The 27,828-nt window shown below is 33.5% G+C and overlaps 1 protein-coding gene across 1 annotated transcript in view; it reads right to left on the minus strand.

The window, feature by feature from the left end:
- LOC129229285 (NADH dehydrogenase [ubiquinone] flavoprotein 1, mitochondrial-like) overlaps nt 1-22,231 on the minus strand; it is a 63,689-nt gene extending 41,458 nt beyond the window's left edge. Inside the window, exons 1-4 of the mRNA XM_054863559.1 lie at nt 22,133-22,231; nt 16,920-16,993; nt 15,530-15,619; nt 392-540 (exon numbers count right to left, since the gene is read on the minus strand). Of these exons, the coding sequence (XP_054719534.1) occupies nt 392-540; nt 15,530-15,619; nt 16,920-16,993; nt 22,133-22,175 (356 nt within the window). The 5' untranslated portion in view covers nt 22,176-22,231. The remainder of the gene's footprint in view (nt 1-391; nt 541-15,529; nt 15,620-16,919; nt 16,994-22,132) is intronic.
- Between the last annotated feature and the right edge of the window lie 5,597 nt (nt 22,232-27,828).

Consider the following 27,828-nt stretch of genomic DNA (forward strand, 5'->3'; position numbering starts at 1 on the left):
TAGTCAATATCCATGTTTAAATTTTACTTGATATTTTACATTTATGTATATGATATTGTGATGGTTTTCATTGATTTTTACAGAGCACATGTATCTATGTGGCAGTGAGAAGCAAAGGGATGTAAGTGTTTTATTTTATTTAACCTAATCATTTAAGTTTTTTTTTTTTTATTTAACCTAATCACTAAGTTTAATTTATCATTTAAGTTTTTTTTCCCTTTGTCTAATACAAACTCTGCAAATAAGAAATGTATAAGAAATATAAATTGTTTCAACTGCAGTAAAAAGTTTTGTTTTCCAGAGAAAAAACAATGGTAAACCTCAAATGTTGCAAATTGCTTATCGGTTGCTAAGCAGTACAATAAATTTGCAAAAAAAAATGAGCTGTTACCTTCCATCACTAGGCTTATTCATAAACCCCCATTTCATACCAGTTGGAAAACCAGCACCTCCTCGACCACGTAACCCAGAATCTTTTATTTCCTTCAGAATCCAGTCCACTCCTTTTACAAGAATTTCTTTTGTTTTATACCAATCACCCTGAAATTAAAGGGTGAAACATTACCATTTCAAAATCAAAAAATATACCACCCGATAAAAATATTAATATGACCTATCTCAAAGTACCCTGTATTACAGGTTGTAGGGGATATAAAATCAAAGTTGGGTTATCTTGACATGATAAATTAAAAAACTCGAAAACCTCAAGGAGTAATTTTGTAAGTAGTTTGTGATTGTACTGCGAAATATACTATAGAACGAAAAAATTGCATGAATCGAGACCTTGATATAGTTTTGAATTTGAATAACTTTCATTGAAGAAAAAAAATGACTTTATGAAACCAGAAAACTAGAAAATATTGCATACACATGATTCAGAGTATAAAGATAAACCTTTTTCAATGAAGAAAATGTTTTGAACTACTTACGCTAAGTAGTCTTTCTTATGACTGCTGCTGCTTCGTCATCAGACCTTTGGCTCAAACTTTGCATGCATTAAAAAAAGTTGAACATGTATGCGATATTATTGCAATTTTATGCTTCAATAATGCTAGATTTTATCACTCATTTTTTATGCATGAAAGTAAATTGTTTCCAACAGTATATTTTTATAAATTCTCGAAAAGCCTTACGATCAAAATTCAATGGTGCAAAACTAAGACAAACAAGAAGTTCTGTCTTGAACTAAATGAGGCTACTTTCCTGTATACCAATATCGACTTTCTAGTACTTGATCAATATTCTCAAAATTAGCTAAAATTGGAAATTATTTCAAGCAAAAATTTTTAATATTTTAAGCTGATTTCTAAAAATAAAATATGCATTGCTCCTATTTAAAACAAGTTTTAGGTTTGAGAATAAAGATTTTTAAACTTTATGATTAAATTTAAATACTAGTATGCATGCATATGAAATAATTTGAAAACGTTGATGAAAAGTTCAATCAATAACAGAACACTTTAAACATATGTTTGCACATGCCCCTCATTTCAAGGAATAATCATCACAATTCATGAAAAATGCAGTTACATTATAGTCTAAAATCCGGGAAGAAGTGGGGAGGATGGGTCAACTGAATCCTCTGATAGCCAAAAATGACGGGCCTGTATTTGTATCCGTAATTTATTTAAAACTGGCTAAAGATTCGCTGCGTTGACTATGCCAGTAACAATAATCAGAAACAATACCTTTTAGAACTTATCTTTCAACATTGCTCAAAATTCTGTTGGTCTTCCAATAACTCTCACAGAGAAATTTTGAATTCTATTTTTAAAAAAACACACACACGCACACATTTTAACAACAACAATGCACAACATAAAATCTCATCACAATAATTCAGGCTGAAAACTTTCACTTACTCACAACTAGAAATGAAACCAGTCGGAAAAAAACTGGAAAATTTCGGAAAAAAAAAGTTTTTTTCTGAAGAGGTTTATTTTGACTTCGGAATTTTTTTTAAGAAATGAATTTTTAATTGAAATTTTTAGCAAAATGTTGTTAGAAATTTCTCATACTTAAATTCTGATGCAATTTCTTCCCCCCACCCCCTCTTTGCATGTTAAAATACTGTCTAACTTTGATAATGCCAGTTGTTGTATGATAATATAATTTGCATATAGATCAAAAAATTTACTTTTTGCAAAAGAAATTAAACCAATTTCCTTAGTGAAGAATTTGTTTTCCTTCTTCATAAAGCAAACAAGCATAACTTTAATCACAGAACTATGTTTCTGCTGACTGGACTGTGCGAACAAATGAACAGGGTGTGCCAAGAAAATTTGGATAAGCAATTTTCCTTCCATTAAAGAAACAGGAAGAAATAAGGAAAGTACTTTACTTCCATTCGAGGATGCAATCTTTGTCCTTTTTTTTTTTTTTTTGCCGCACCCTGTATACTGCCGTGCTAAGCACAAAAGTGGAATCTGCAGTTGAGCTCAAGCTGAGATATTGTGTTTTAAAGTTTGGCTCTTCCATATATTTGATTCAGATGCTTCCCCCCCCCCCTCCCCCAGAACTTTTTTAAAAAATAGTTCCTGATCAAATGCCTCTAAAAAAAAATTATTTATTAAGTAAAATATGAAACAGAGAAAAACTTGGATATAATATCTCAGTTTTGTTCAAAACTGCAAGTATGACTGCTTTTACTACTGTGCTTAGCACGGCTGTATGAATAAACTGAAACTCCAGTTAAGTTTTGGTTCAACTTTAGAAACCATTAAGCAGTTTTAGTTTGGGGTTTCTGTTGGAAAGAAAAAGAAAAACCGATTTAGTTTTGATTTGGACATAGACTGGATTGGAAAAAATCAAAACTCAATAGCTTTCATTTTCAGACAGTAAAGTTACATTGTAAGAAAGAGAAGACATACTTATTTCTCATTCAAACAATATCAATCATGTTTGAAAGTCAAAAATTACAATTATTATTTTAAGTTTCAAAGGTAATCTAAAATAGAAAATGTAATTGTTATGATTAGAAATACCTTACCCAACATTATTGGGTGAACCACGACTTGACTTATTTCTGGTACAGTAAAACCTCTAAAGTTGACTACCTTTGTAAGTTGACCACCTGTCTATGTTGACCGCTTTTGTCAGGAACGGAATTTATCCTATCTTATATAATGAAGGAAAACCCCTGTAACTTGACCACCTCTCTATCTTGACCACTAATGACACCAAATTTGGTTTGGAGTATTGTAAAAACCCTTTGTAAGTTGACCACTTGGTTTATTTTTTAAAACTTAATGTAGCAAATTATTTTATTTTACATTATTATTTATCTTATAGCTTTCCAAGAATATTTTCGATGCCAGACCATCATTTTACCAACTAAATAAAACAGCAGCACGACTAAACCTCCTAGTGAGTTTAACCACATGGGAAAACTACTAAGAACCCTTTTATTCTCCAAACTTGTTTTTCTTTTCTTCTATTTGAGATTGCCTTTTTGTACTCTCTGTTCAATGAAAACATGTGTCAGTAGAAAAGTACAAAGTATTTTTTTCCATCTGCAGTATTTTGTGGCAATACTGGAATTGTGCTAAAGAGTAAAGTTACTTGCATTCTTGCATTGCAGTATTTCTGGTGCAAAGGATTAAGAGATAGGACATTTTCATTTTCAACTGCCTTTTTGAACTATGAGAATCCATGTTGTTGTTCTTTGTGTAATAGTTTTGCATAAAATGGCTTCAAAAAGAAAGTTAGTTGAACTTGAGATTGATAAAAAGTTTGAAATATTAAAATTAATTGAAATGGGAAAAATCCAGAGAAAATTAGCTGACACATATGGAAATTCTATAGCTAGTGTCTAATAAGTGCGCCAAACTTCAATAAGGAGTTATTTTGTTGAACAATAGATCATTAGCTATGAATTTTTAGGAACTATTAATATCAAATAAGTAACTTTTCATAAACAATAAGAGTTTTTTTTTTTTTTTATCAATTCGCTGAAATTTTAACTTTGCATGACACTTATACGTCATTTTGGGAAAATAATCTCTAAAAATATTTGAATAATATTTTAAATTTTTGCTTCAAAGTAATGTTAAACAATGAAAGTGAGTTGAACAGAAAGAGTAAGTGTCAATTAGTCAAAAAATGAATACATGATGCAAGAAATGACAAAAAAAAAGAACATTACCCCCTTTATAAGTTGACCAACAAAGTACTGCACCGCAAGTGGTCAACTTACACAGGTTTCACTGTATTTGACCAAGAAAGCTCTCAGTTACAAAACAAAAAAGGGTTTTTTTTCAATTAAATTTACATTTATGTATATTTCTGTCAAGCAGAAAAAGAAGATGTGTGAATTGCCTATATTTTTTAATGCTTAACCCTTTATATGTTCCACGAAATACAAAGCTATTAAGAAACCTTATTTTTATTCATAAAAAAAAATAAATTTTTCCATTTTTTTCAATTTTTCCCGAAAAAAGCCGTTTTTTTTTCTCACCCCACTTCAAAATTTCCTGAAATTTTACATCTCTACTCATAACACAATTGGTTGATCTTATATTCTCGGAAAAAATAACTGCTCTTAAAACTGTTAAAACATGTTTCCAAAATATAATACGAATTAATTTATGCATACAATAAATTAAAAAATAGGGCAATTGAATTAGTCTACTTTGTTTTCTTCTTACTTGGCTTTACAGTCGAGTCCTGACTTACATGAGGGATGCGTTTCAAGACCCCTCGCGCGAGTCGAAATTTCGCGTTGTGGAAAAAGGTATGCGTAAAAACTTTTACAAACAAACCCAATTATTCAACACACTTTTAAACACCACCTCAAACTATTTTAAACCATTTCTTAACTATACATTACCATTTCTTACATCAAGAATGGAATTTTTATTTGCATTTTTTTTTAAAAGCTGTTTTATTCAACATAAAATATTGTTACGATGCAAAATCAATGATCAATGAGAAAGATGGACATAAAATAAACTAGTACGGCAAGTACAGTATACTAATAAAATAATGCTCTATATTGTCGTTATTCGAATATTTATTTTAAATACAGTTGCATCGCTAATTCTTTTATAATGCTTCCATCTACGGCAACACCCCTCTTCCAGGTTTCTTTAATTTACAATACAAGAGTATAGCTTCTATTTTCATCATTTTTGCGTTTTGCTTAGACACTTCTTGGCGAACTTTTACAGATTTCCTTTTCTTGACTTTTAATTGTGCGTATGGAAGAGTCACACATACCCAATTGTCGGGTTACCTTACTTTAGGTAAAAGAGCGGTCTTAGGTGTCATTACATTTTATCAACTTTCGCATTTAGAATGAAAATAATAAAAGGAAAATGAGGAGTGGAGTTATTTGTATGCACTAACAAAGCTATGTTCAGACTAGTACACTGTGGGAACTTCAGCTGTCAGTGTACTAATGGAATGAAGGTTCATTTGGGAAAAAAATAGTTTTATTAGCCAATTACAAAGTCGAAATTTATGCACCATGATTCTCTTCAGAAAATTTTCATGTTGCTGGCGATTAATTCGCGTTTGGTCAAAAATTCTTTACTGGGGAAAAAATCGCGTTTTAGCCATTTCGCGTAGGTCGAATCGCGTTATAGCGGGAGTCGACTGTAATCTCCTTTTTTAATAATATTGTTTTGAAAGCAGACAATATTTTTTTCACAATGCATATTTATTTGAATTGAACAGAGATGAGCAGACTTTACCAAAATAAAGAACTACTTTTAAATTTCACGCAGTGTCTCGATCTACCAAGAATTTTCGCAATAATTATAAATTAGTAATATTAATAAAAATCGAATATTTATTGACCTAGATAGTTAAAACAGGAAGAAAGACACATTCTAAAAACCTTTTAGTTTACAATCAACATTTAAAAGTCGGAAGTCAAGATAAAAATGTCAACAAATCAAATACAGTAAAACCTCGTCGTACAGTAGAGTCGTCACTCGAGGGGCCAAAAAATTTTGACCATTTATACGGAGTGACTACTTATGTGGAGTGGAAAATAAGGAAGGAAAAAAAACTTCTCACAAGTACTTTCATGAATAGCTGTAGAATTCAGTGAGAAAAACCAAAAGCTGGTGTAATACATGTCTATAAATTAGTGGAAACTTTTTAAAAAAAGGAAGAAACACTCATTATAGTTACCTAGTTTTATTTTCTTTTACTTATACATTACTTAATCGTAATAACTCATGTTAATGTACGTACTGTTCATTAAAACAATCCATCAGTGTTAACTGATGAAGTTGTTGCTTACTGAAAATAAATCTGTCTTCTAACGTGCTTTCTACATCTATTATACCTTTAACAAATGCTAAATACTGACAAACGTTCTCCAAGTATTAAATTTTGTGTCTTGCTGGTCAGAGTTTGATTCATATGATTGGTACTAGACAGAGTCGCAGTAAGAAGTATGCTTTGAATGACTGGAAGTGAGAAGCGAGATTTCAAGGAAAAATGACTATCACACAGCATTTCAACTAAGTCTAACGCTATTTTCTAAGATCCGTTAAGAAAAGAGAATTTTACAAAACAATTTTTGAGTGACTTGTTAACCAGGGTAAAATTAAATTGGGTGATCAGTAAAAGAGGATCATTTTACATTACTGTGAATGAGACCTTGTCGGGACCAAAGGAAAACGACGACTTAAGCAGAGTGACCACTTAAACAGTCGACTACTTATTGAGGTTTTACTGTACATATTGTCACCTCAGAACAACAGTAAGACATTTTAGTGCTATTTCTGGGATTAGATACCTTACTGTTGCTCTGAGGCGATGATATTTACATTATGATGTGTTGAAACAATTCAAAATACAATTCATCTGAAATCAATCCTTGTTAAAAGATTTAAACTGTATATTATATGCTACTTTTGTAAGCTTGGTGCATAATTACTGATTGCTAGCCTTGCACTGTATTCGGGGTATCTCTGAACTTACATTTTTGTGAGGGTGGTAGTTTTCATTTCTCCGCATGAAACTCCTAATTTTGCCACATAATGGAATTAGCTTGCTGAAACAAGCTCCTTTACATAAAGAAATGAACATAAAGGTACAGTCCCATGGATGTAACGGATAATAAATCAAATTTATTTTTAAAACTTTTCTTTTCAGTAATAATGTAAATATGTAAATCGAGCTATAGCTCTCAATTAGAAAAAAATGAAGAAATGATGTCACATTTTTGTACTACAGTAAATTTCTGATTACCCACGGTCATTCACATTTTTAATAAAAACCTTCTTTTTAATCGGTGTTGATTAAATGGTTGTAAATAAATGCACCCATTTTCACTTAACAATTAAAAAATCTATTTTTAGAAATTCTTATTTCTTTCTAAACTCTCCCTTCCAATGATCAAAAGCGAGAATCTTAAAATGAAATTCCTGTTAACATATAAATTTTCGCAGGAGCACTTGGAAATGTTTTTCTCCGCAATTAATAGCAAGGGCTATAACAACAATCCGACTGCAGAACGATTTGAATCGGCCTACGTAAGGCTTTTATGCCATGCAGAAATCATTAGTAGTATAAGTGCAAACTGCATCCCATTGGACAGCAGCATTTTAAACATTTCTTCTACCATAAATTATTTTATCTATTTCATCAATGACGAGCCTGTTGACAAAGATATGTCAGGTGACGACAACGACGCAGTCGATTTCCACTTAAATAAATCTATATGTGATGTTAGTGAATACATTTCTGGGTGTGTGAGTAGAAAGTTGGACAAAAAATTTTAAATGTTCACCGTGTGTTTCTGCCCTAGAAAGCAATAAAAAGACAGGTTCTTGTACTTTCATAAATAGGAAAAACAAAGTTGGACTACCATTCCCATCACAAGATTTAGTGGAAATTTGCAGGGTGGCAGAAAAAGATTTTCGAGTATTACAAGCTACCCAGTGGCTTGAAAACAAAACGCATCTTTAGTAAACTAATTACGGTTAGCTTGAAAAATTTAGATTGTAGTACAACCAAGTGCATTTTCAATTCTTAAAAGGCTCACTCGAATGAAAAGTCCACTGGATAATCACAGAATTACACTAAGTCGATCCTTTTTGAATAATTTAGAATAAGTCTATTTCACGCCGTAAAATTAATCACCGAGCAATTCCAAACCAATAAGTGTCAAAATAAAAATACTAAAATCATTTTATTTAAAAGGCAGTAAATCCAAGGCTCAAAGTAAAATTTCCAAGTTCCCAAATGTCCTCCCCCCCCCCCTGTTTTTGTTCTTTTTTTGTTTGTACTTTTGTGAGAAAAATCACACGATTTTTAAAAATATTTTTTTTTATATACTTTCATGAATAAACAATTTTTTAAAGTTTTCAAAGTTTCTATATTTGTATTTTTTGTTAAATAAATATTATTTTGAAAATAAGTAGGAAATTTCATGATGCAAGGTGCATCAATTTATTGGTCAATATTTATGAAATCTTGATTGTTCATTTTTTTTCTTCTTCTTCTTTTGATTGAAAGACCATTTTAAAAAATTTTTATAATTGAATTTTTCTTACACGTTTTATCTCGAACGTTTACGACCGATTACGTTTTATCGATTTTAATTTCGAACAGAACTTGAAGATGGATTTTTCAACCCATTTCAATCTACAGAGCACATTATTACTTATAATAACTATATTACCATATGGGGAAGTTCCTTTCTGACAAAGTTTCTTTCCACCTCCAACCGGATCAAAATGATTCAATCTCAGATGTATTTACTGATACATATAGCTAGAGTCTTCGATTATATAACAATGTATAAACTCAAAATAAAACTAATTTGTGATCTAGTCTTTTGGCGAATAGTTTTATATTCCTAAGAGACTGTAATAGGTCTTTTGAAAAGGTGTGAACGCATTTTAGTTGAAGAAAAATGATAATAACACACCAGAAGGGGAGCAGGGAGAGGGGGTGTTTTTTTTTTTTTTTTTTTTTTTTTTGTTCAATGGACTTTTTTTAACTTTTTAGCATGGGCATTGCAGTGCGGGTACTGCTAGTTAAAAATAAGAGTAATTATCACAAAGTCGCAGGTGGGAAGACTTTGTGATCGGTTGAGTTTTCTATTAAATCTAATACAGAAAGAGCATGGTAACAATGTAACACACACACATATACATTTACTAAATTTGGAGAAAAAGAGTCGGAATTAGAGTCGTAGGCTCCAGAATTCCCAAAGTCGGAGTTGGCCTTCTTTCTTCCGACTCCGCTACCCTATTTTTTTTGCAGGGCTGCAGAGACGGTGTTAAATTAATTTTGGAGTAAAAGAGTCAGAGTCAGAGATCGTAGGTTTTGAAACTCCAAGTCAAAATCTGAGTCGGACTGCTCTTGGGGTTGAGGAGTTGGAGGCTCCAAACATCCGAGTCGGAGTCAGTCTTTTTCTTTCCGACTCCACAACACTAATTTTTTACAGGGTTGCAGAGTCAGTGTCGGACTGCTTTTGGGGAAAAGGAGTCAGAGTCGAAGGTTCTAAAATTATCCAAGTTGGAGTCAATAAGTCTCCTTCCGACTCCACAACCCCAATTTGTCGCAGGGCTGTGGAGCTTAGGATGGTCCAAAATTTCGAAGGTGAAAATTTTTTGACTCCTACCCTCCCATTTTGTTCCAATGTATTAAAAAATAAATCAGACAAAATTTGAAAACATTTAGATAATATTTAGAGGTAGCTCAACGCAGATAAAGTTTTCATCATTGCTGAATAGGACGCGTACGGCACACGACCATTGACCTCACTAAGGTAAAATACAATTGCTATTTTTATGAACAAGAAAACAATTGCTTTATATAATTGCTATTTTATATAGAGACTTAACAATAGCCATTGTGAAAATACTTTTGTAAATACAAGTAAATACATAAAATCTATTCATTTAACAGTCGTGATCGAATAAATGTTCAACTTGTTGCTTATGTATTCTTAATTGTTTTAGCTTTGATTTCATCACTGTTGGAATGGCAGTTTGCACTTATTTTTGAAATGCATATGTCTCTTTACTTTAAAATAACTGAGTATGGCAAATACATCAATGAGATCAAAATCAGAGGTTTATCTTCTTAGTTCAACCATAAGTGAGCTGACAGGTAGTAAACAACCTTCAATTCGTATGGATTTGGGTATGTTTCTTCATAACCACTTTGAACTAAAGAAAGCTGTAAGAGAATCTTCAAGAAATACAATAGAAGAAATAACAAAATTTTGGCAGAAAGCCAGAATACCCATACAAAGACCCCAAAACTGTCATCCCCAGTTAGAAAAGTTTTATTAACAATGGAAGTTATTGAAAAAAAAACAAAAACAGAAGTACAATGACACAAAAAAATAAAGAAGGTGCAATGTGCTTTGACACAACGAGTTTCAATACCAGGGAAAGCGAGGGTACCCGTGTTTTACTACAGCAAAAACTAAAGAAAAGGTTACTATATTTTCCATGTCGACATCACATTATGGAATTAATTATTGGACTGCTTCTATGCCTCAAAATGCATCGTATAATGATTTTAATGAAATCTCTTTATTGAAGTATAAAAAGATTGATGAAGACATAAGCAAAACTGCAACGCAGAAATTTGCCAATTACCTGTGGTATTTGTCAGAAGAGCTCGTGGCATGAACCCTTTTTGCCAATTAAGTGCCACACTGCATTAAAAGACAGATGGTGAAGGCGATGAATGAAGTAAATGGGAAAAGTAATGTGGTGAAGCGCCCTAAGATTTTGCTAAAATATTTTATGGATATGAAATTTGAAGAACTTGTGACAAAGGGGTCAATGTCATTTTTTCAAAGCATGGGTTTACCTGATACCTTCATTCACGTAGATCCAGGAATCTGGGAGCTTCAGGATGATTTTAAGAAAGGAAAAAGGATTATTCAAGGAATTTCAGTGACTAATGATAATGCTGAAAGGGGTATAGCCGTTATAAAAGAGTTTAATGGAAAAATGACACACAATGAAGAACAATTCCAATTCTTGTTGCAAGTTGTCACAGAACATTGACACTTTTCCTAGCGTCAATTTTATTTCTATCTGCATTAATGGCATAAAATGGTAAAACGCGGAACTTTGAGGCTGTTGAGCTACCTCTAAATGTTAAAATTATGAGCTGAAACTTCACAATAATTATTTTTTACTCAGATGGAACCAAATGAGGGGGTAGGACCAATAAAAATCAGGAATTTTTTTAAAAGGGCCTTTTTTGGACCACCCTAGTAGAGCTGGAGTCGGACTGATTTTCGAGTAAAAGAGTTGGAGGTCAAAGGTTTTGAAATGCAGGGTCGAAATCGGAGCCGGACTGCTCTTGGGGTAAAGGAGTCGAGTAGAAGGCTCTAAAATTCCCTCAGGTCGAGTTGGTCATTTTTCTTCTAACTTCGCAAACTTTGTTTGTAGCAGGGCTACGGAGTCAGACTAATTTTGGCGTGAAAGAGTCGGAGTCAAGAGTCTGTCTTAAAACTGCAGAAGTTGAAGTCGGACTGCGTTAAAGGGTAAAAAAGTCAGAGTCGAAGGTGTGACATGCTCCTTTCCATGTGTGTCTACTGCTGGCCGACCTTGGAAGGTCACCAAGTTTGACGTACCGCGCCGTCCAGTCTGAGTAGTGAATAGGCTAGGTCCTTTGGCGGCTTCGCACCTTTTGAAGGCCAATATTCACGGTCGCGTGTGATCTTGTGCCATGATGCCGAATGCAGAGAGCGTGTGTAGACTTTTTCGTGCCTGTGGTCAAACAAATCAAATCTCTTCCTGACTTAGCTCCCAGCGCCAAGAAGTTCACCAATTAAAAAAATTAAAATTAGCAAGAGCACGCCTCTTGTTAGGTTTCGGGGCCAAGAAGATTTTTGGTGGATCGAGGAGACGACTTGAGGACTCCGTGGTAAGGAGTCAGAGAGAAATACCTGTGGTCTGACGTACCTGGTGTACGGGGCAACTTTTTAAAAAGTTGGGAACTCTGTTCCAGAGGCATGACTTTGTTTGTCCTGCCGCTTCAGCTGTAAAGTGTGAACTGTATACCATTTCTTAGAGTCCTCTGTTTGAGGCAAAAGGTTATTGAGAAATCATATATGTTCGTTTTCTTGAAGAAGACTGTAAATAGTATAAATACTTGTGTATGCATATAACCCAGAGAGTATAAATAAATTTTTAGTCCTTGAAAACTGTTGTTACTGGACGACGCGTAACACAATCATTTCACTACACCACAAAGGCTCTAAAATTCTCGAATTTAGAGTCGGTCATTTTTCTTCCGAATCTGCAACCCTAATTTGTAGCAGGGCTGCGGAGTCGGAGTGATTTTGGAGAAAGTGCTCTAAAGACTCTCAACTTGACTCCAACTCTGCTAAGTTGGAGTCAAATGCTCTAAATTCCCACAGTTGTTCTTTTTTCTTTCGACTCCGCAACTCTAATTTGTAGCAGGGCTGCGGAGTCGGTATGATTTTGATGCAAAGAGTCCGGCAGATTTGAAACTACAAGTTGAAATCAGAGTCGGACTGTGCTTTGGGTAAAGGAGTCAGAGCCAGAGTCTGTCATTTTTGCTACAACTCTGCAGCCCTGGTTTGTAACCTCGACTTCATAATTAGCGCCATTGCCTAAGAAATATTTAATGCCAAAAGAGTGATTGCATGCCAAAACACGACAACTCCCCAGCCAAACTAGTCACATGACCTGGAAAACATTATGTTTAAAGATTATTTCACTGAGACATTTGTTTTTGCTCCCTCTATTTAGTATTACTGCTCTAAGGTTACTACGTGGTGGGCCACAGGTGATGCACTCCTAACCTAGAGTAAATTTTACTTAAAATGCAATTGTAATTTATACCTTGTCTTTCAATTTCAACTTTCATTACGGCAAAAAAAAAATGCATTTGAGAATAGTAGAAACTTTGTGTTCACAACATTAAAAGTTTCTTTTTCTTTAAAGAAGCAGAAGGGTGAAAAGACCACAATTAGTCTCTGGTCTCTGAATACACCTGTGACAAGAGGCCATCGATGTAAGTTGAAAATTATCTCTACTTGACAATTTATTAAAGAAATATTAAAATCAGGGCTACTTACGTCTTGTGGTCCTATGTAACCCTATCAGCCTCTGGGTAAACGCTGATTTACCTAGAGGCTAACCCTAAGGGTTAGCCTCTAGGTACCTTTGTATGAACCTTGAAATGTATGAACCTTTTATGAACAAGGTTTAGGTTTTTAGATTTAAAAATAAGCAATAAATTATACTTTATTAAAAACAGGTAGGAGGAGGGGAGGCCTCAAAAGTATTAATTCTTTCTAACGCAAGTCATTAAAATTTTTGAAATATAGCGTGAAAACACCATTCATGGGTACAACTTATCATCTGGATGTAGTTTTCGCAGAGAATATTGTTTTCTTCTTCTTCTTTTTTTTTGGCAGTGAGTGTTGTCCTTATTTGTTGACACTGCCCACCAAGTGCAGTGGAAAAGAATTTGTTTATCCATTCAAAGACAAATTAAAATTTCTTACAGTCTGAGGAGTCGTGATGACCTTTGTAAAGAGTGGGAAAGGTGACAAATTTGAAAACAAAGGTGACTAAAATGTGACAAAAAAGTAACTCAAAGGTGACCAAAAGCAAATTGTTAAAAAAACAGAAAAGGATTATCCATTTTTACTGACTTTTACCAAAATAGCCTACATACTTTTTTAAAAGACTTCTTTACAATTTTGAACATGAATGTTATAGGGCTAGAAGTAACAAAAAAAAATTTTAAAGACATTTTCAAAAAACTTTCAATGTAAACTCAATGTAACCTTAATTTTTTTTTTTTTTTTTTTTTTAATTAACACAATAAAGCTTGAACTTGTGAAGTAAAGAGCAAGGAGATGTATTTATTGAACATATATTTTATGTCATTCAATCACATTTTTTTATATATTTTTCTTATCAGGGCTAGATTTAGCTTGTTGAAAAATAATCTTTGTAAATACAAAGCATAAATAGTCACTCAAGAGTATTAACAATAGAGAAAAACTGAGAAAACAAATTTGAAAAATCAGAAACTTCGACTGTAACAAAATGATAATAGTACTTACAACTTAAAAATAAAATAATGTTGAATTATGAAACTGAAAATATCATTTCACATGCCTGAAAATGTTCATAGGTTTTTTTTTTTTTTTTTTCCCCCGTTTTATTTATTTATTTATTTGGCAAGCTCTGAAAATATTTAATGACATGTCCACAGGAGACATAAAATGTAGTGTTAAATTAAGTTATTAAAAAATTATAATAACTGATATAAAAAAAGTTTATCCTAAGAAGTAAATGAAACAATAACTTTCAATTAAAGAAAATATTTGAAATGTTTACAGGATGCAGAAATAGTTTTCTTTTCTGAGGGCGGGGGGGGGGGGGGGGGGGGGGGGGGGTATTTCATTGTTGGGTTTGAAGCTTATAGATCCAGGCCCGACTGGTAGAAATCAACTGCAAAACAGAAGATTTCTTAAAAAGCACACGTTCTTTGTTCAAATCTGGAAGGCTGAAAAATATTGCATTGGTATTATTTCCTTATATTTATGGCTTTTTATTACAAAATGATATGATAACATCTGATTTTCTTTTTTCTACTGTATTCTGAATTGATTCTACTTCTTTTTCTTTAGCTTGGATACTTTTAACTCACTCGAGCATAGCTTGAGCTACATTTGCTGCTTTAAGGTCATTTTTTTCCAGAACTTTTTTTAGTTTCTGAGAAGACTCAGCAAACAGCTCTTCTCTTGCTTCTTTGGTTTGGAGATGCTACTTTTTAACTATTTTCACTGTTAAAGCTATCATTCAGGTAGTTTTCAGGAATTTAATTATTAAGAAAAAGATTTTCCAAAACTACATTTCAAAAAAAGTGAGAAAAGTGACATAAATTGTAAAAGGCGACTAAAAGTAAGCAAAATTTCAAAAGGTAACTAAAAGTGAGAAAGGTGACTGACTCCTCGGCCTTTCTTACAAAAATATTGAGCACCTCAGGGAAATAAAGAAACTTGGTAGACTGCTTTAGAGCAAATTAAAATTTTACTAAAATTCCTATTTTTCAGGTTCAAAAATTGGGGAGACTTCAGCAACAAAATTGAGACTGCAAAAAAAGCCATTTTTGTACTGCTGCCATCCGTGATCGTTAAAGAGAACTAGATACAAACTGTCAACAATTTTTGTGGCTTTAAAGAGAAAAAAATTCTTTAGAAATTTCTGTCCCTTTTTGTGCCCACTGCATGCAAGAGGGCATACTGCACACAATGTAACAGCAGTGATAGTGGACTCAAGTAAAATTTTCTGAAGACAGTGTTTAGAAACTGTTAGCCCCTCCCCCCCCCCCCCCCCTCTCCGTAAAACTCTCCAAATATGCATACAAAATTCATTGGAAAAAAACAGTTTACAAGTTTTTTAAATATTTTTTCAGTTCTAGAATGTGTTGTCAACCCAAAATTTTCAGAAATACTAACCCAAAATTTTCTGATCACAAACACCTCTGCAATGTACAAAAAAAGAAGTTCAAAATCATATTTTTAGAACAGTAAAAAAATTCTTACTCTTGAAAGAGCACCTTTCAACTTCCAATCATGTCTTCCATACAAATTGGTGAAGATTCGATCCTGATCTTTAAGAGGTCCAAACTTTGTCTGTAAAATAACATTTGTATCATTAAAGTAGCATGCCTATTACATGATTGTATGACATACTATTTTTTACAATAAAATTACTGTGTTACAAAACAAATACAGCTAACTTATCAACAGCTTAATATCATGACGGGAATAAAAAGAAAATAACCTTAAGTTTACATCATGTTCAATAGTTAATACTATAGTTATAATATACATATCTTCAGAGGATGTGATCAAGTTGAAAAACAAAGTACATGTTTTATGCTCAATTTAAAATTACACTTTTTACATTTATTGTTATACATTACTTTTGTATTGGAAACCAAATATTTTTTATAGTCTCCTCCTCCCCCTGTATTTTCACTTCTGTGATAAATGAACAAGTAGACCATTAAAAGTATGAGGAAACATAAGGAAAAAGGTGAGAATAAAATTTTATCCTATATTAGAGTTGTCATTTAAAAAACTTGGAAAGAAGAGGGCAGTTTTTTAAATTATCACCATCCATATCCCCCCCCCCCCTCCCAATAACATAAAAGGCAGCAAGCCGAATTTTTTACTCCAAATCTATATAAATGTCCTTGTAAATATTCATGTCCAATAAGTACATGATAGCAAGCAACTCTAGCATATAGTCAGGAGTCTGACTGATTTTGGGGTTAAGAAATCAGATTTTGGAGTCGAAAATTTAAAATTCCATATCTTTTTTCCTCTAAGTCTGAAACTCTATCATTCAGTACTGAAAAGCTGCCACGTCAGCCTAGTCCGAAACTAAGGGTCCGGCCCTTTGGAGGGCCAGGCTCAGAATCAGGGTTGAATAAATCTTATAAGTTTTATGAAGGGAGGAATGGGCCCAGCGATCAAACTAAGAATGGCCTTGGTTTTCAGCAGCCCTGCTGTCAGTCAGGGCATTTGCTATATTTTGAGTTTTAAATCTATAGCTACTGCTGATAACTTTCCATGACTAATGGGATGCAATTTTTTTGAGGAAAAAAAATGTAGTATTATGTGCACCTGTAATAGAAATCAAGAAAATTTTCAGAAATAATTTTCTTGCTAGTACTTGACGTTTCTGTTTAATTCAAGCTGAAGCTATCATTAACAAACGTCAAGGTTTGTAACCCTAAGGTTGTAACCCCATAGGTATCGCAATATTATCTCATACACTCATAAAATGTCACTCAGTGAATAATTCACTATTCTGAACAAGTTTCAATATTATCCTAACATTTAAAGGCAAAGTAAAAGTACTAAAATTATTTTCTTAATTTTAGCCAATTTCACAATAAGGAATATTAAATTCAATTGTAATTACTTTTTGAGGTGCTTCAGTTGTCGCAGCGGCATTCCATCTCACTATTGTCTTAATTGGACTAGAATTGAAATTCCCTGTAAGAAATAAAATGTTAAAATAACTTTATTTCAAAACTTATATGTAAAGTTTAAAGATACTACAATGTGCTTGTACCCTGTAAACGTTGACTTCAGACAGTGGAGGAAATGATCGACATAAGGCATCAACTAGTCTGCATCATGAAGGGACTGGAATACTCTTCTGTTTTTGCCAGTGTCAGATCCATTGCAACCTGAGTTATAAGCTGCACTTTGATTAGCTACCATTCACTGCAGACGAGTGAGCTGGTGGATTTTATGGAGAATAACTGGGTAATGATTGCAGCAATGAAAAGGTGACCAATAAAAAGTTAAAGTAAAAAGATAAACGCTTCTGGATGAGTTTCACAAGAATGTTCTTCTTTTTTTTATTGTTATTAATTTTTTTTTTCCCATGGGGGGACAAACTAAAGACTCGGTGTGAAGTGCAGGTTTTTACCTGCATTGTTCTCGTACCTGCTAGTACTGTACAAATTAAGAACTGCAGTTTCAGGGGCCATTACATTTGCCATTCAATTTAAATTGGTGAAAAATTTATTTTAACTTCATTCACAAAGTCCTAAAGCATGAGATGAAGTATGTTATGATATTCATGTTTTCTGTAGAAAACTATTTGCATGTACTTTCAAATCTTATGAATAGTATAGATAGTTCTTAAATAAACATATTCAGTTTAACCCCTCCCCCGCCCCTTTAATCTACACAAAAATGGTAATCTTTCAGGGAAATAAAATAGAACTATGCAAAATATCAACAACAAAAAAAACATACAAAGAGAGAATAAAACATTGATTCAGTAAAACAAGAGCTGTATTATTGTAGTGCACCAGTAATATGGGTCATTTTCTCTAAACTGCTAAATTCTTTTCCTTGCTCCAAAAATAAACTAGTATACAAATAAAACTGACGCTAGAATGCTTTAACAATATGTTTTTATGTTTGTAAAATAAGTTAAAACAAACACTCTATTATTATTATACATTTAAATAATTTTTTGACATGATAAATGTCATTCCCCTGTGTGTCCCTACCTCCACCTTAAAGCAAAATCAGCTCTAAAGATTCAGGAAGCCATGCATATTTGTACAGAAAATGTTGTTTAACCTCTTAACAAGTGTTATGCAATGTTGTAAAAGAGAAAAAAAAATTCTTCAAGGTTTGCACTATTTAAAAAAAAAAAATAGTAAAAAATGTCCTTTGATTTTTTGTCATTCCCCTGTCGAGGAATGGAATGAATGTTTTTCACACCTGGTAATAGTTGTATTAACTCATAATTTAATCTTTGAATTCTAGTCTCATCATAGAAATAATCTTAATTAGTTCTTTTTGAATAAATATATGGTGTCGAGTATATTCGGGTGATCTCAAGTTAAATCTTGATAAGTATTTTTAATGACTGTCATTACCCTGTCTTTGATAATTCATTTAATTTTGTAATAATCCCTCAATGAATGATTGACTCTTGTTTGTATAGAGTTCCCCCCCTTACTTTAAGTGACATTGACATTTGTTGTCTGCAGTTATGACAATATATAAGTTAACTTTAATTTTTGTCACTCCCCTGTAAAATGTAAGGGAAATAAATAACCACAATAACTACTTTTTGGACACCACGACATTGGATCTTTTTCAATTTCATAAAAGTAGTGTTTCCTTTTCCCACATAAATTATAATATCGTCAGTAAAACGCATTATTTCCTCTAAGTGTCATTCCCCTGGCACAGTGAATGCCTTTCCTTGCCCTGTCCAAATTGTGCTGTTTAGGGAAAATGACCCATATATTCTACTATTGTGTATGAATATTGAAAAAGAAAGTAAAAGTTTCACTGTAGTTGTACCCTGTTTGGTTGACATCTGAAAGTCCTCTATTTCCTCAGTAGACTGGAAAACATCCACTACTATGTGAGGAATAAACAGGGCTGGCAAGTTTCTGCCAAGGCGGTTAAAACCACTGGTAGAAACCGGTTAAAACCGGCATGGCAAAAACCACTTTCTGCCAAATTTTCGGCAAAAACTGGCAAAAACTCTCAAAATGACAAAAAAAAATATTGATAGACAGTAGAAAATGCATGGAAAAAAATAATTAATTGTTAACCAAAGCACAGTTTACTTTACAATATTATCGCAATTCAGAATCAAATGTTACATTGTTTGGACCCTGCAGTTGCTTCTCGAAAAGGTGGTTCCAAAAATCTAAATAGTTTCTCAATTTAATATGCACGAATGAGAAACTTTAGAATATTCTTGCATCAGAAAAGCTAGCAGGCAATGCATCAAGAAACAAGCAATATTCATGAAACTTTCAAATTGTATATTTTTTAAAACTGGTCCATCATGTAGTAACTAGGGTATTGGTAAAAATTCAACTAGAAAAATGAGTTTCGAGCAGTAGGGTCAATTTGTTTTGCAAAGCTGTGATATTAGGTACAAAATTTAGATAATATTGGGAAGTAAAACTTGACACTTTCTTCTCGAAGCACATGATAATTTCAATCACAAGCAACTTAGATGAAGCTTATTTGCGAGCACATTGCAAACAGTAATGCCAGTTTAATTCTGTATGTCACTCCTCTATCCTAAGAACCTATATGGTTTTTGTCCTTTGTTAGATTAATTCAAATATTTCGAGCATCAGCAATTGAAAAGTCCCCTTTCTGAACTAAATCTAGTGCACTAGCATAACATTTTATTCTTTAAAATAATGAAATGAAGTTTAATTTTTTAGTTTAAACAAATATCATTTAGTAATTACTGTAGTTTTTTTAGACAATTTAAAGTTTTTGCCAGTTTTAACCGGCTATAACCAGTTTCTGCCACTGGCACGGCAAAAACTAGTTTCTGCCGGCAGAAAGCCAACCCTGGGAATAAACAAAAAAAGTGGTGCTTGAAAAGTAAATTAACTGGCTACTTTTTTGGGGGGAAGGGGGATTTTTTTTTTGAGCAATCACGATTGCTTATTGTTCTCATTTGACCGTTTTTGGTGTCCGTGCCTTTTTCAACTTGAACCAGAAGCCTCTGCAGCACCACCGCCGACGGTCCTCTGCTGGCGACACGGCACGGCACGGCTGCTCCAGTTTTGAGCTATCCAATCTCCTGGTCGGAGGCGTCCATGTCCTACACACACGCACGTTCACACACATACACTCGCACACGCCTACGTGCATACACACAGGTCTATGCACACACACAACTATACACACGTAACCGCCCAGAAGGAGAGGCAGGCTTGGGGGCGGGGGGGGGGGTGGACAGGAGCATTTTCTAGAAACAATAACTCCAATGAGTATGAGTAGGGTCCTGTCTCAGTTCATGATTGCGAAAAACATAATTTAGATTCAAAATTTCAGAATTTATTTTATCTTATTTTTCCTCTGCTTCTTTCCTAGAGCATTTTTCATCTGTTTTCGGCATCTGAATTATTTGCCCCAAACAATGGTTTTCAGCACATAATCCCCTGATATTATGTTTTTTTCCTATTGTGCATTATACAATATGGGGCATTCCAAGGTATTTTTGACCTTAAGAGTTGTAACGGATATAACTTTTAATTTACCGTTTGATTTGAAATTATTTTAATTTGAGCTGCTGTGTTTGTAGGAAAAGATCAAACAAAATAATATGCTAATCAAACAGTAAATTAAAAAGTTATGGCAAAAAAGGTCACGTTACGGACTCTACATAAATGTCAAAAATACCATGGAATGCCCCTTATGCCAATAGATGCAATCAAATAAAAACATTTATTCTATGAAATACATTTATACTTTAGCTTAATATGGTTTTGTAATTTGTACCTACTATTAAGAAATACTGTAAAAAATAGTAGATACTAAAAGATTGCTGCATAAGTACAGCATACTGTTCAACAGTTCAATCCTGTTACAATGCAGTTCAAGAGATTGTAAATTCCGACTCTAATGGAAATTTCTTCACAATGGAACTCAATTAATGTAATGGTAATTGAAATGACACTGAACATACATTTTGTAGTAAAGGATAATGTGCTGCATTTTGGTATTTGCTGTAATGAGATTTTACTGTGTGCTCCAAGATTTTATTATGTTGATGACATTAAAGAAACTCAAAAAAATAATCCAAAAATACAAACTATTCAACATGCGATTGCAGAATGTGAATGGCTTTGAACATTGAACATTTAAAACTTAAGTCAAAAATAAATGTTACCATTGTGATAAGCTTATTCCAGGCCTATAATTTGCAAATTTTCCCTTTAAAAAATTCAATTTGCCTCCCCCACCCTTCTGTAACTGTAAATGCAATTATTTTTAAAATCTTCGTAAAAGCAAGATCAAGAAACAGATTGAATGTTTTTCGAAGTCGCCCGATTCTTTTTATATCTTAAAACACTTCAAGATATTATACTGCACTTGAACAAAAAATTACTGGTATCAAGGCTTCCTTCTAACTTTTTCTTTTTTTTTTCAGTTAAAAATTGCAAAAAATTGTTATGTTGAAAGGGAGGATATTGGTTAAAAACCACCAGCAGAACAATGAAATTAAAACCTATGTCCTACATGAAACTGTTCTGTTGTTCTAAACTTGAATATTTGGTGGATAAAAATGAAAATGCAATGTTGCGTTCTAAAATTGAGCTCTAACTCAAAAGCAATGTTCTATCTACTCTTAGATTCACAAGTAACCAACTGTATCGAAAGTCCCACGTTATTGATCTTGTAAGCAGTTGTAGACTTAAAATGAATAATAATAAACGATTTTTAATTACAAATCAGTTTTTGTTGCAAAAATGGGTGCTATTTTCTTTCTCTCGTCGCCTAAAAACTCACTGCACAGAAAATTTGTAGGTCATTTCTACCATTTCGAAACTTACAATTAAAATTAAAAATAGAAGGAAACATAATATTGAAGTGCGGAAGAAAAGGAATACAGATATTAATATGTAGCATAAAAATATTTCGTGAACAATAAGGAATTGGATGTTTAATAACTACAAACAAAGTAATTAAAACTAGAATAATACGTTACGTAATCGGTACAATGTCAATGTCAAGCACTGAGAATAGATACTGGCAAGTACAACCAACGAGTACAATCAAAGAAAGCAATAATAATGTGAGATAGTGCATAATTTTTAATTCTAAATAAAAAAGAATTACCTTTTAAAGCTCCACCAACAAATATTCTGCTGCTTGATGCCATGTTGATGTTTTGATCGAATTCCGCAACCACAGTAATGTTGCCAGATCCAGATTCAGATATTTTATTTCATTTTATTTCACTAGGCGCCAAGGCGCAGTGTTCAGATCAGAGGAAAGGATGCAGAGCTTTTTCTTCCCAGTTTTCAAAATCAGGCCGTTTGCCTGAGAAACACAAATCATTTATATCATTTTAGTAATAACTACGGAAACATTTACGAAAGCGGGTAGGAGGACTAGACCCCATCTAATGTTGCGTTCCCCCTTTTTTCCTTCAAACAGCTCCATGTTTTAGCACATACAGAATTTTCTTCTTGGGAAGGGGGACAGGGACAGAACGGAATCCCTTACCCTTTAATGCAGATTTTCTGTAAATTCAAGGGACCCTATTCACCTGACGTCACTGTGGGTATAAAACGTCACTGCAGTGCATTGTGGGAGCTTATAAGTTCTCCTTTCTATTTAAAGAAGAGCTTTTGGAAGTTTTTAACAAAGAAACGTTGTAAAAGAATGATGAACAATTCATTTAATACGAAATACTATCTTTATAACTGTATTTTTATGGTTTTAATCCTCTTTAGTTCCTCATTAGAAACATAGTGAACACTCAAATTTACTTCCCTTTTTACTTTTCCCTTTTTCTCAGCATTTTTCATGCAGTCATAAATCTGTATAAGCCCTAAGCATGTTCATGATGCGATGACGTCCAGTAATCCTTAAATAAAACGAGTTTTTTTAGCACTACTAACCATAGGCGGATTTACGGGGGTGCCAGGGGGTGCACTGCACCCCCAAAATTTTTGGTTGAGTTTTGAAAAAAAAATGAGTTTAGTATATTTCACTCAGAAACGCAATTGGGGGGAGGGGGGAATCATAGCTGTTATACTAGTAAATTTACTTGAATCCAGTGTATCACCACACGTCGCTAGTGCAAGAAAAACATAACTGCTCATATTAAGAATTAAAGTAATTTTATCCATTTGGAAAAAAAATAATAGTAAATAATTTCATGCAAATAAAGAAACTTCTCAAACAATTTATTGTTCAGTGCTGTGTTATTGTATAGAATAATTGCGTGTTCTGTAATTGGGTATTTATTCGTATATCAATACAAATTCTTCTATTTTGAAACAACAATGGCTAAGTAAAAAAAAAATATATATATATATTGACTATTGCAAGAAACTTGATCAATAAAATCTACACTGAAATCAACCGAAAACCAACAATTTTTAGGTAAATTTTCAAAAAATTTTGAAGGTGATCTCTCAGACATTTTGCTGCAGTTGTGCATCCAGAGGGGAGGGGGCACAAGACTGGTGACCATCCCCACAAAATGCTGAGTAGATGTTTTTAAAAAAATATACTTTATTATTGAAGAGAAGAAAATATCTCATTTTGGGAAAGCGCAGTTATTTTACGAAAAAAAAGAATGTCGGGAAAAAATCTTAATTTCTCTTTCAAAAAGAAATATTGGCATTTAAATTTTTCAACAGCTTCAGATTATTTGCGGCGAATTGTGTGCCTCCTCCCACCAATCTTTTTTCTTTCATATATCCCCCTCCCCCCCCCCCCTTTTTTTTTCATTTTTTCTATTAGTCCTCAAAATGTTTCTTCTCCAAAACCCATTCTCCAGCCAAAGTTATTACAGAGTATCTCAAATTTTGTTTCTTGGGCTTCACTTTCGCAAAATTTCCAATGAAGATCTTCTAATCACCTAAATACATCGAAAATCGTTTAAAATTGCGTTTTTGGAGCTTCAGTTTTGAAAAATTGCAGTGTCCCTAACGTTACCAAATATGGTCTTACACTCATGTGTTTAAGACTTTAATTTTGGAAAATATTCGAGCAAGGGTCTCCGACCCCCTTTCTCTAATATCATCAAAGAGTTATTTTGGTTTTGAAAACTACTATTTCGAAATATTTAAGTGGGAGATTCCTTTTTTTTAATACTATGGAGTACTGCAGAAGAACTTCATTTTTAGGACTTCAATTTCGAAAAATTTCCAGAGGAGAGCTCCAGAACACTCCGTCCGGTAACAGCATCAAAAAGTGTCCTCCGTAGTATTTTTGGAACTTCAATTATGAAAAGTTAAAGAGGTAACGTGAGCAGATGAGGGGGGGGGGTACGTATTTCTATCTGCTTTTCAAAAAATTGATTGGAGACAGTCTATGAGTCTCATTCCTAACCCAAACTATAAATATGGACTTTAATCACATTTGTAAGACTAGAATTTCTAAAAATAGCCTTGGAGCCACACGTACCTTTCTTGCCTCTAAAATATCACCAAGAACGGTAAAACTGCGTTTTCAAAACTACTATTTCAAATTCTTTCTGGGGCGTGAATCCCATTCCAAACCAGAAGCTGGGTTCACCCATTTCTTCTAATATCGACTCTCGTTTAAAACTTTTTCTGCAGTTTGAAATGTTAAGAATTGCCCATCCCCTAATCTTACTAAATATGGTTTACATCGCGTTTTTTAGACTTAAAAGTGTGTCCCGCCCTAAAATTATTTTCTGATTTCGCCACTGCCTTGTTATTCCGGGAATACCCCCAGATCCATGTTATTGTTGCACCCCCAAATATTTCGGCCTAAATCCGCCTATGCTACTAACACTGCGTAGTTGGTCAAAATACCAGCAGACTGACAGCTGAAGGAACAGTTTCCAAACCGTGAATAGGAGTCTACTGGATCGCTTAAGCGCAGTTCCTTAAGGAAATGATAACGAGACGAAACAGAGCCCAAAACTCTTTCTAGTCTTTAATTTCGGAGATGTTTTTAGAAAAAAAACCCTGAATCTCTTGCCCCTTCTTAATTTCTTCAACGAAAACTTAAACTATCACTTTAATCGCTTAAGATTTTGAAAAACTCAGAAGGAAAATCCTTTAACCGCCGTCCGCCAAGGCCGTAACCATCGGGGGGGGAGTTCAGGGGGTCACCCCCCCCCCAAACTGTTCAAAGTTTCACAAGCTATAAAACAAAATTGCCAAATATTTCGTTTTTCGGACTTCAAATCAAAAAAATATAAGTTGTCGTCCTCCCCCCCCCCCAATGTCACCAAAGATCGTCTAAATTTTCGTTTCTAGGGCTTCAACTCCGAAAAAAAATTCGGGGGCACGGCAACGAAAATTACTGAAAAGTGGCTCCCAAACCTTTTCGCGTTTCGCCCACTCATAACCGAAGATCTTCTAAAACCTGCCTTTTTAAAAATTAACTTTAAATTTTTTTCGAGGGAATGTCTCTCCGTCCCCCCTCCCCCTTTCTATCCCTAACATCATTAAAGATTGTTTTTAATTTAGTTTTCAGGGCTTGAATTTCGAAAATTTTCTGGAGACTAGCTTCCAAAAACTGTTCCTCCTAACATCATTGAAAGTCAACCAAAATTACGTTTTGGAGCTTCAATTGGGAAAGATTATCGGTCCCCTTAACGTTACCCAGACAGCACAGATCTTCCAATATTCGTTGTTATATCGTTGAACTGGTGCAAAACTCATGACATATCACAAACGGATATCGACGCAATGTAGATTTCCTCACGTAATTGGGATTTTCCAAATATGGTTGACAAAAGTACGAAATTGGCACGGGTTTCAAAATAAATCCAAAACATGTTTGAAAGTTTACATTTATAGTATATAGCCTATCTCTAATTTTTGTAATCATTTTGACGAGTTTTTACATGTCTGAAAACTGTTTAATCTGCTCATGCGCAACAATTTCAGTTTAGAAAAATGGCTATTTACTGACTGCAGTATGTTTCCACGTTGTCAGTTGTCGGGTTGTGTATTGTTGCGAGCGTGAGTGTGTAAATGAATTAGCGATTTCTTGTATTAACGTAAAGTAAGTAATTGCCTGCTTTTTAAGTTTTTTAAATTATGTTTTCTAAATTCAAGAAACAATGTTCTGATCGTCAAAACGACGTAGAGATAGCTTTAAATTAAAAATTCTTCTTCTTATTATTATTATTATTATTTGTTTGTTTGTTCAGATTATATTGCTGGAATAAAATTTGTGAATTGTGCATACAAAAGAAATGGTTTATTGTCTACTTAAATATGAACACAAAATTGGTTATCAATGATTCATAGATTACTTGCATGTTTCTTGAAAGTTTTAAATCTTTAAAATTACTTTTTTTAAAATGCTAAAAATAGTTAACATCAGCCATTTTTTCTTAAATTATTTTAATAAAATATGCATATTTATTTATATTTGAAATTAGTTAAAAAATTATTTCATTTTTCTTGTCTTTCTTAATTATTTTATTGAATTATATTCCAAATTTGAATTTCATTCAAATGATTTTTTTAAAAATCTTAAGTATATTACTGTTTTAAAAAGTTTGAGGGTAAAAAAGTTTTTAAAACTTTCAAAAAGTGTGCAAACAGTCTATAAATTATTGGTAATTAATTTACCAAGATGCAGTTTATGTAGATATTTCGTGACACAAACACATGAGAAAATCGTTGATAAATCCTCTGAAACAGGTTGTTAGTTCATCTAATATTAGTAGATAAATCCATTTAACCTCTAAAATCCGTTGAAAACTCCTCCAGAGAACAATATAACCAAAATAGAAATATCGTTGATATTTTGTAAGCATCCAAAAAACGTTGATAATTGCTCCCAAAAATGTTGAAAGTCATATCATATCTACAGCGATTTCACGTAAAATCGATGTGCTGGGCGGACATTTTGCTGTTTTATCAACCACTTCTCTACGAATTTAAGAGGATTTCGGTACATGTGATCACGTTGATGTTACATTACTTCTACGATTTTGCGACGATTTGTGCTGTTTGGGTACCAAAGATGGTATTACAATCGTGTTTTGAAGATTCCAATTTTAAAAAATTCTCGGTGATTGGCCTCGAATCTCTCTTCCCTCAAACGTTATGAAAGATTGTCTAAAACTGCATTTTTGCAACTATAATTTCGAAAAATTTCTGAGAAAGCCCCCGACCCCCTCCCCCTCCTTCCTCCCCGCACAGCATGACAGGTCATAATCAATAATTGCACTTTAGAAGATTTTATTTAAAAAATGGACCGGGGGGGGGGGGAGCGCGCCTGAACCTATGCCGTCGTACCAAACAAAACAGAAAATCATATTTCTTGGACTTCGATTGCAAACAGTTTTCCCAGGGAAATCTCTTTTCCTTGCCTAACGTTGCCAAAGAGAACGTTAAAATGTGAATTAAGAAGGGAGAACTCCTGAATTTCCATCTCCTTTCCGAAAACTCACCCAAAGAAAATTTAAAGTCATATTGCCAAAAATTTGAGAACTCCCAAACCTTCTTCCAATTTGAGAACCCTCAACGGTCATCAAGCGTAGGTCTTATAACTTAAAAAAAGTTCCGAGTCAGAGCAATCACCTCCTCCTCTAACATGTCAACATGTATCCCAAAATTGCGTTTTTACAACTTCAATAACAAAACTTTCCAGGGACAGTCCCAAATGCGTTTTTAAGGCTTCAAAAATTTACCCCCCCCCCCCCAGGAGAGTGTCCGCAAACCAAATCTTTTCCCTTGTGTTACTACTAAATGTAGCCTGAATAGCGTTTAAAAAAATGTTTTTTGAAATTGCGTCTAAAATGAGATACCGAAACCAGTATCATTTTGGCATGATTTGTGGTATATATTACTATTTCATGTCCA

Source organism: Uloborus diversus, chromosome 9 (assembly GCF_026930045.1).
Source record: "Uloborus diversus isolate 005 chromosome 9, Udiv.v.3.1, whole genome shotgun sequence".
Classification (NCBI taxonomy): domain Eukaryota; kingdom Metazoa; phylum Arthropoda; class Arachnida; order Araneae; family Uloboridae; genus Uloborus; species Uloborus diversus.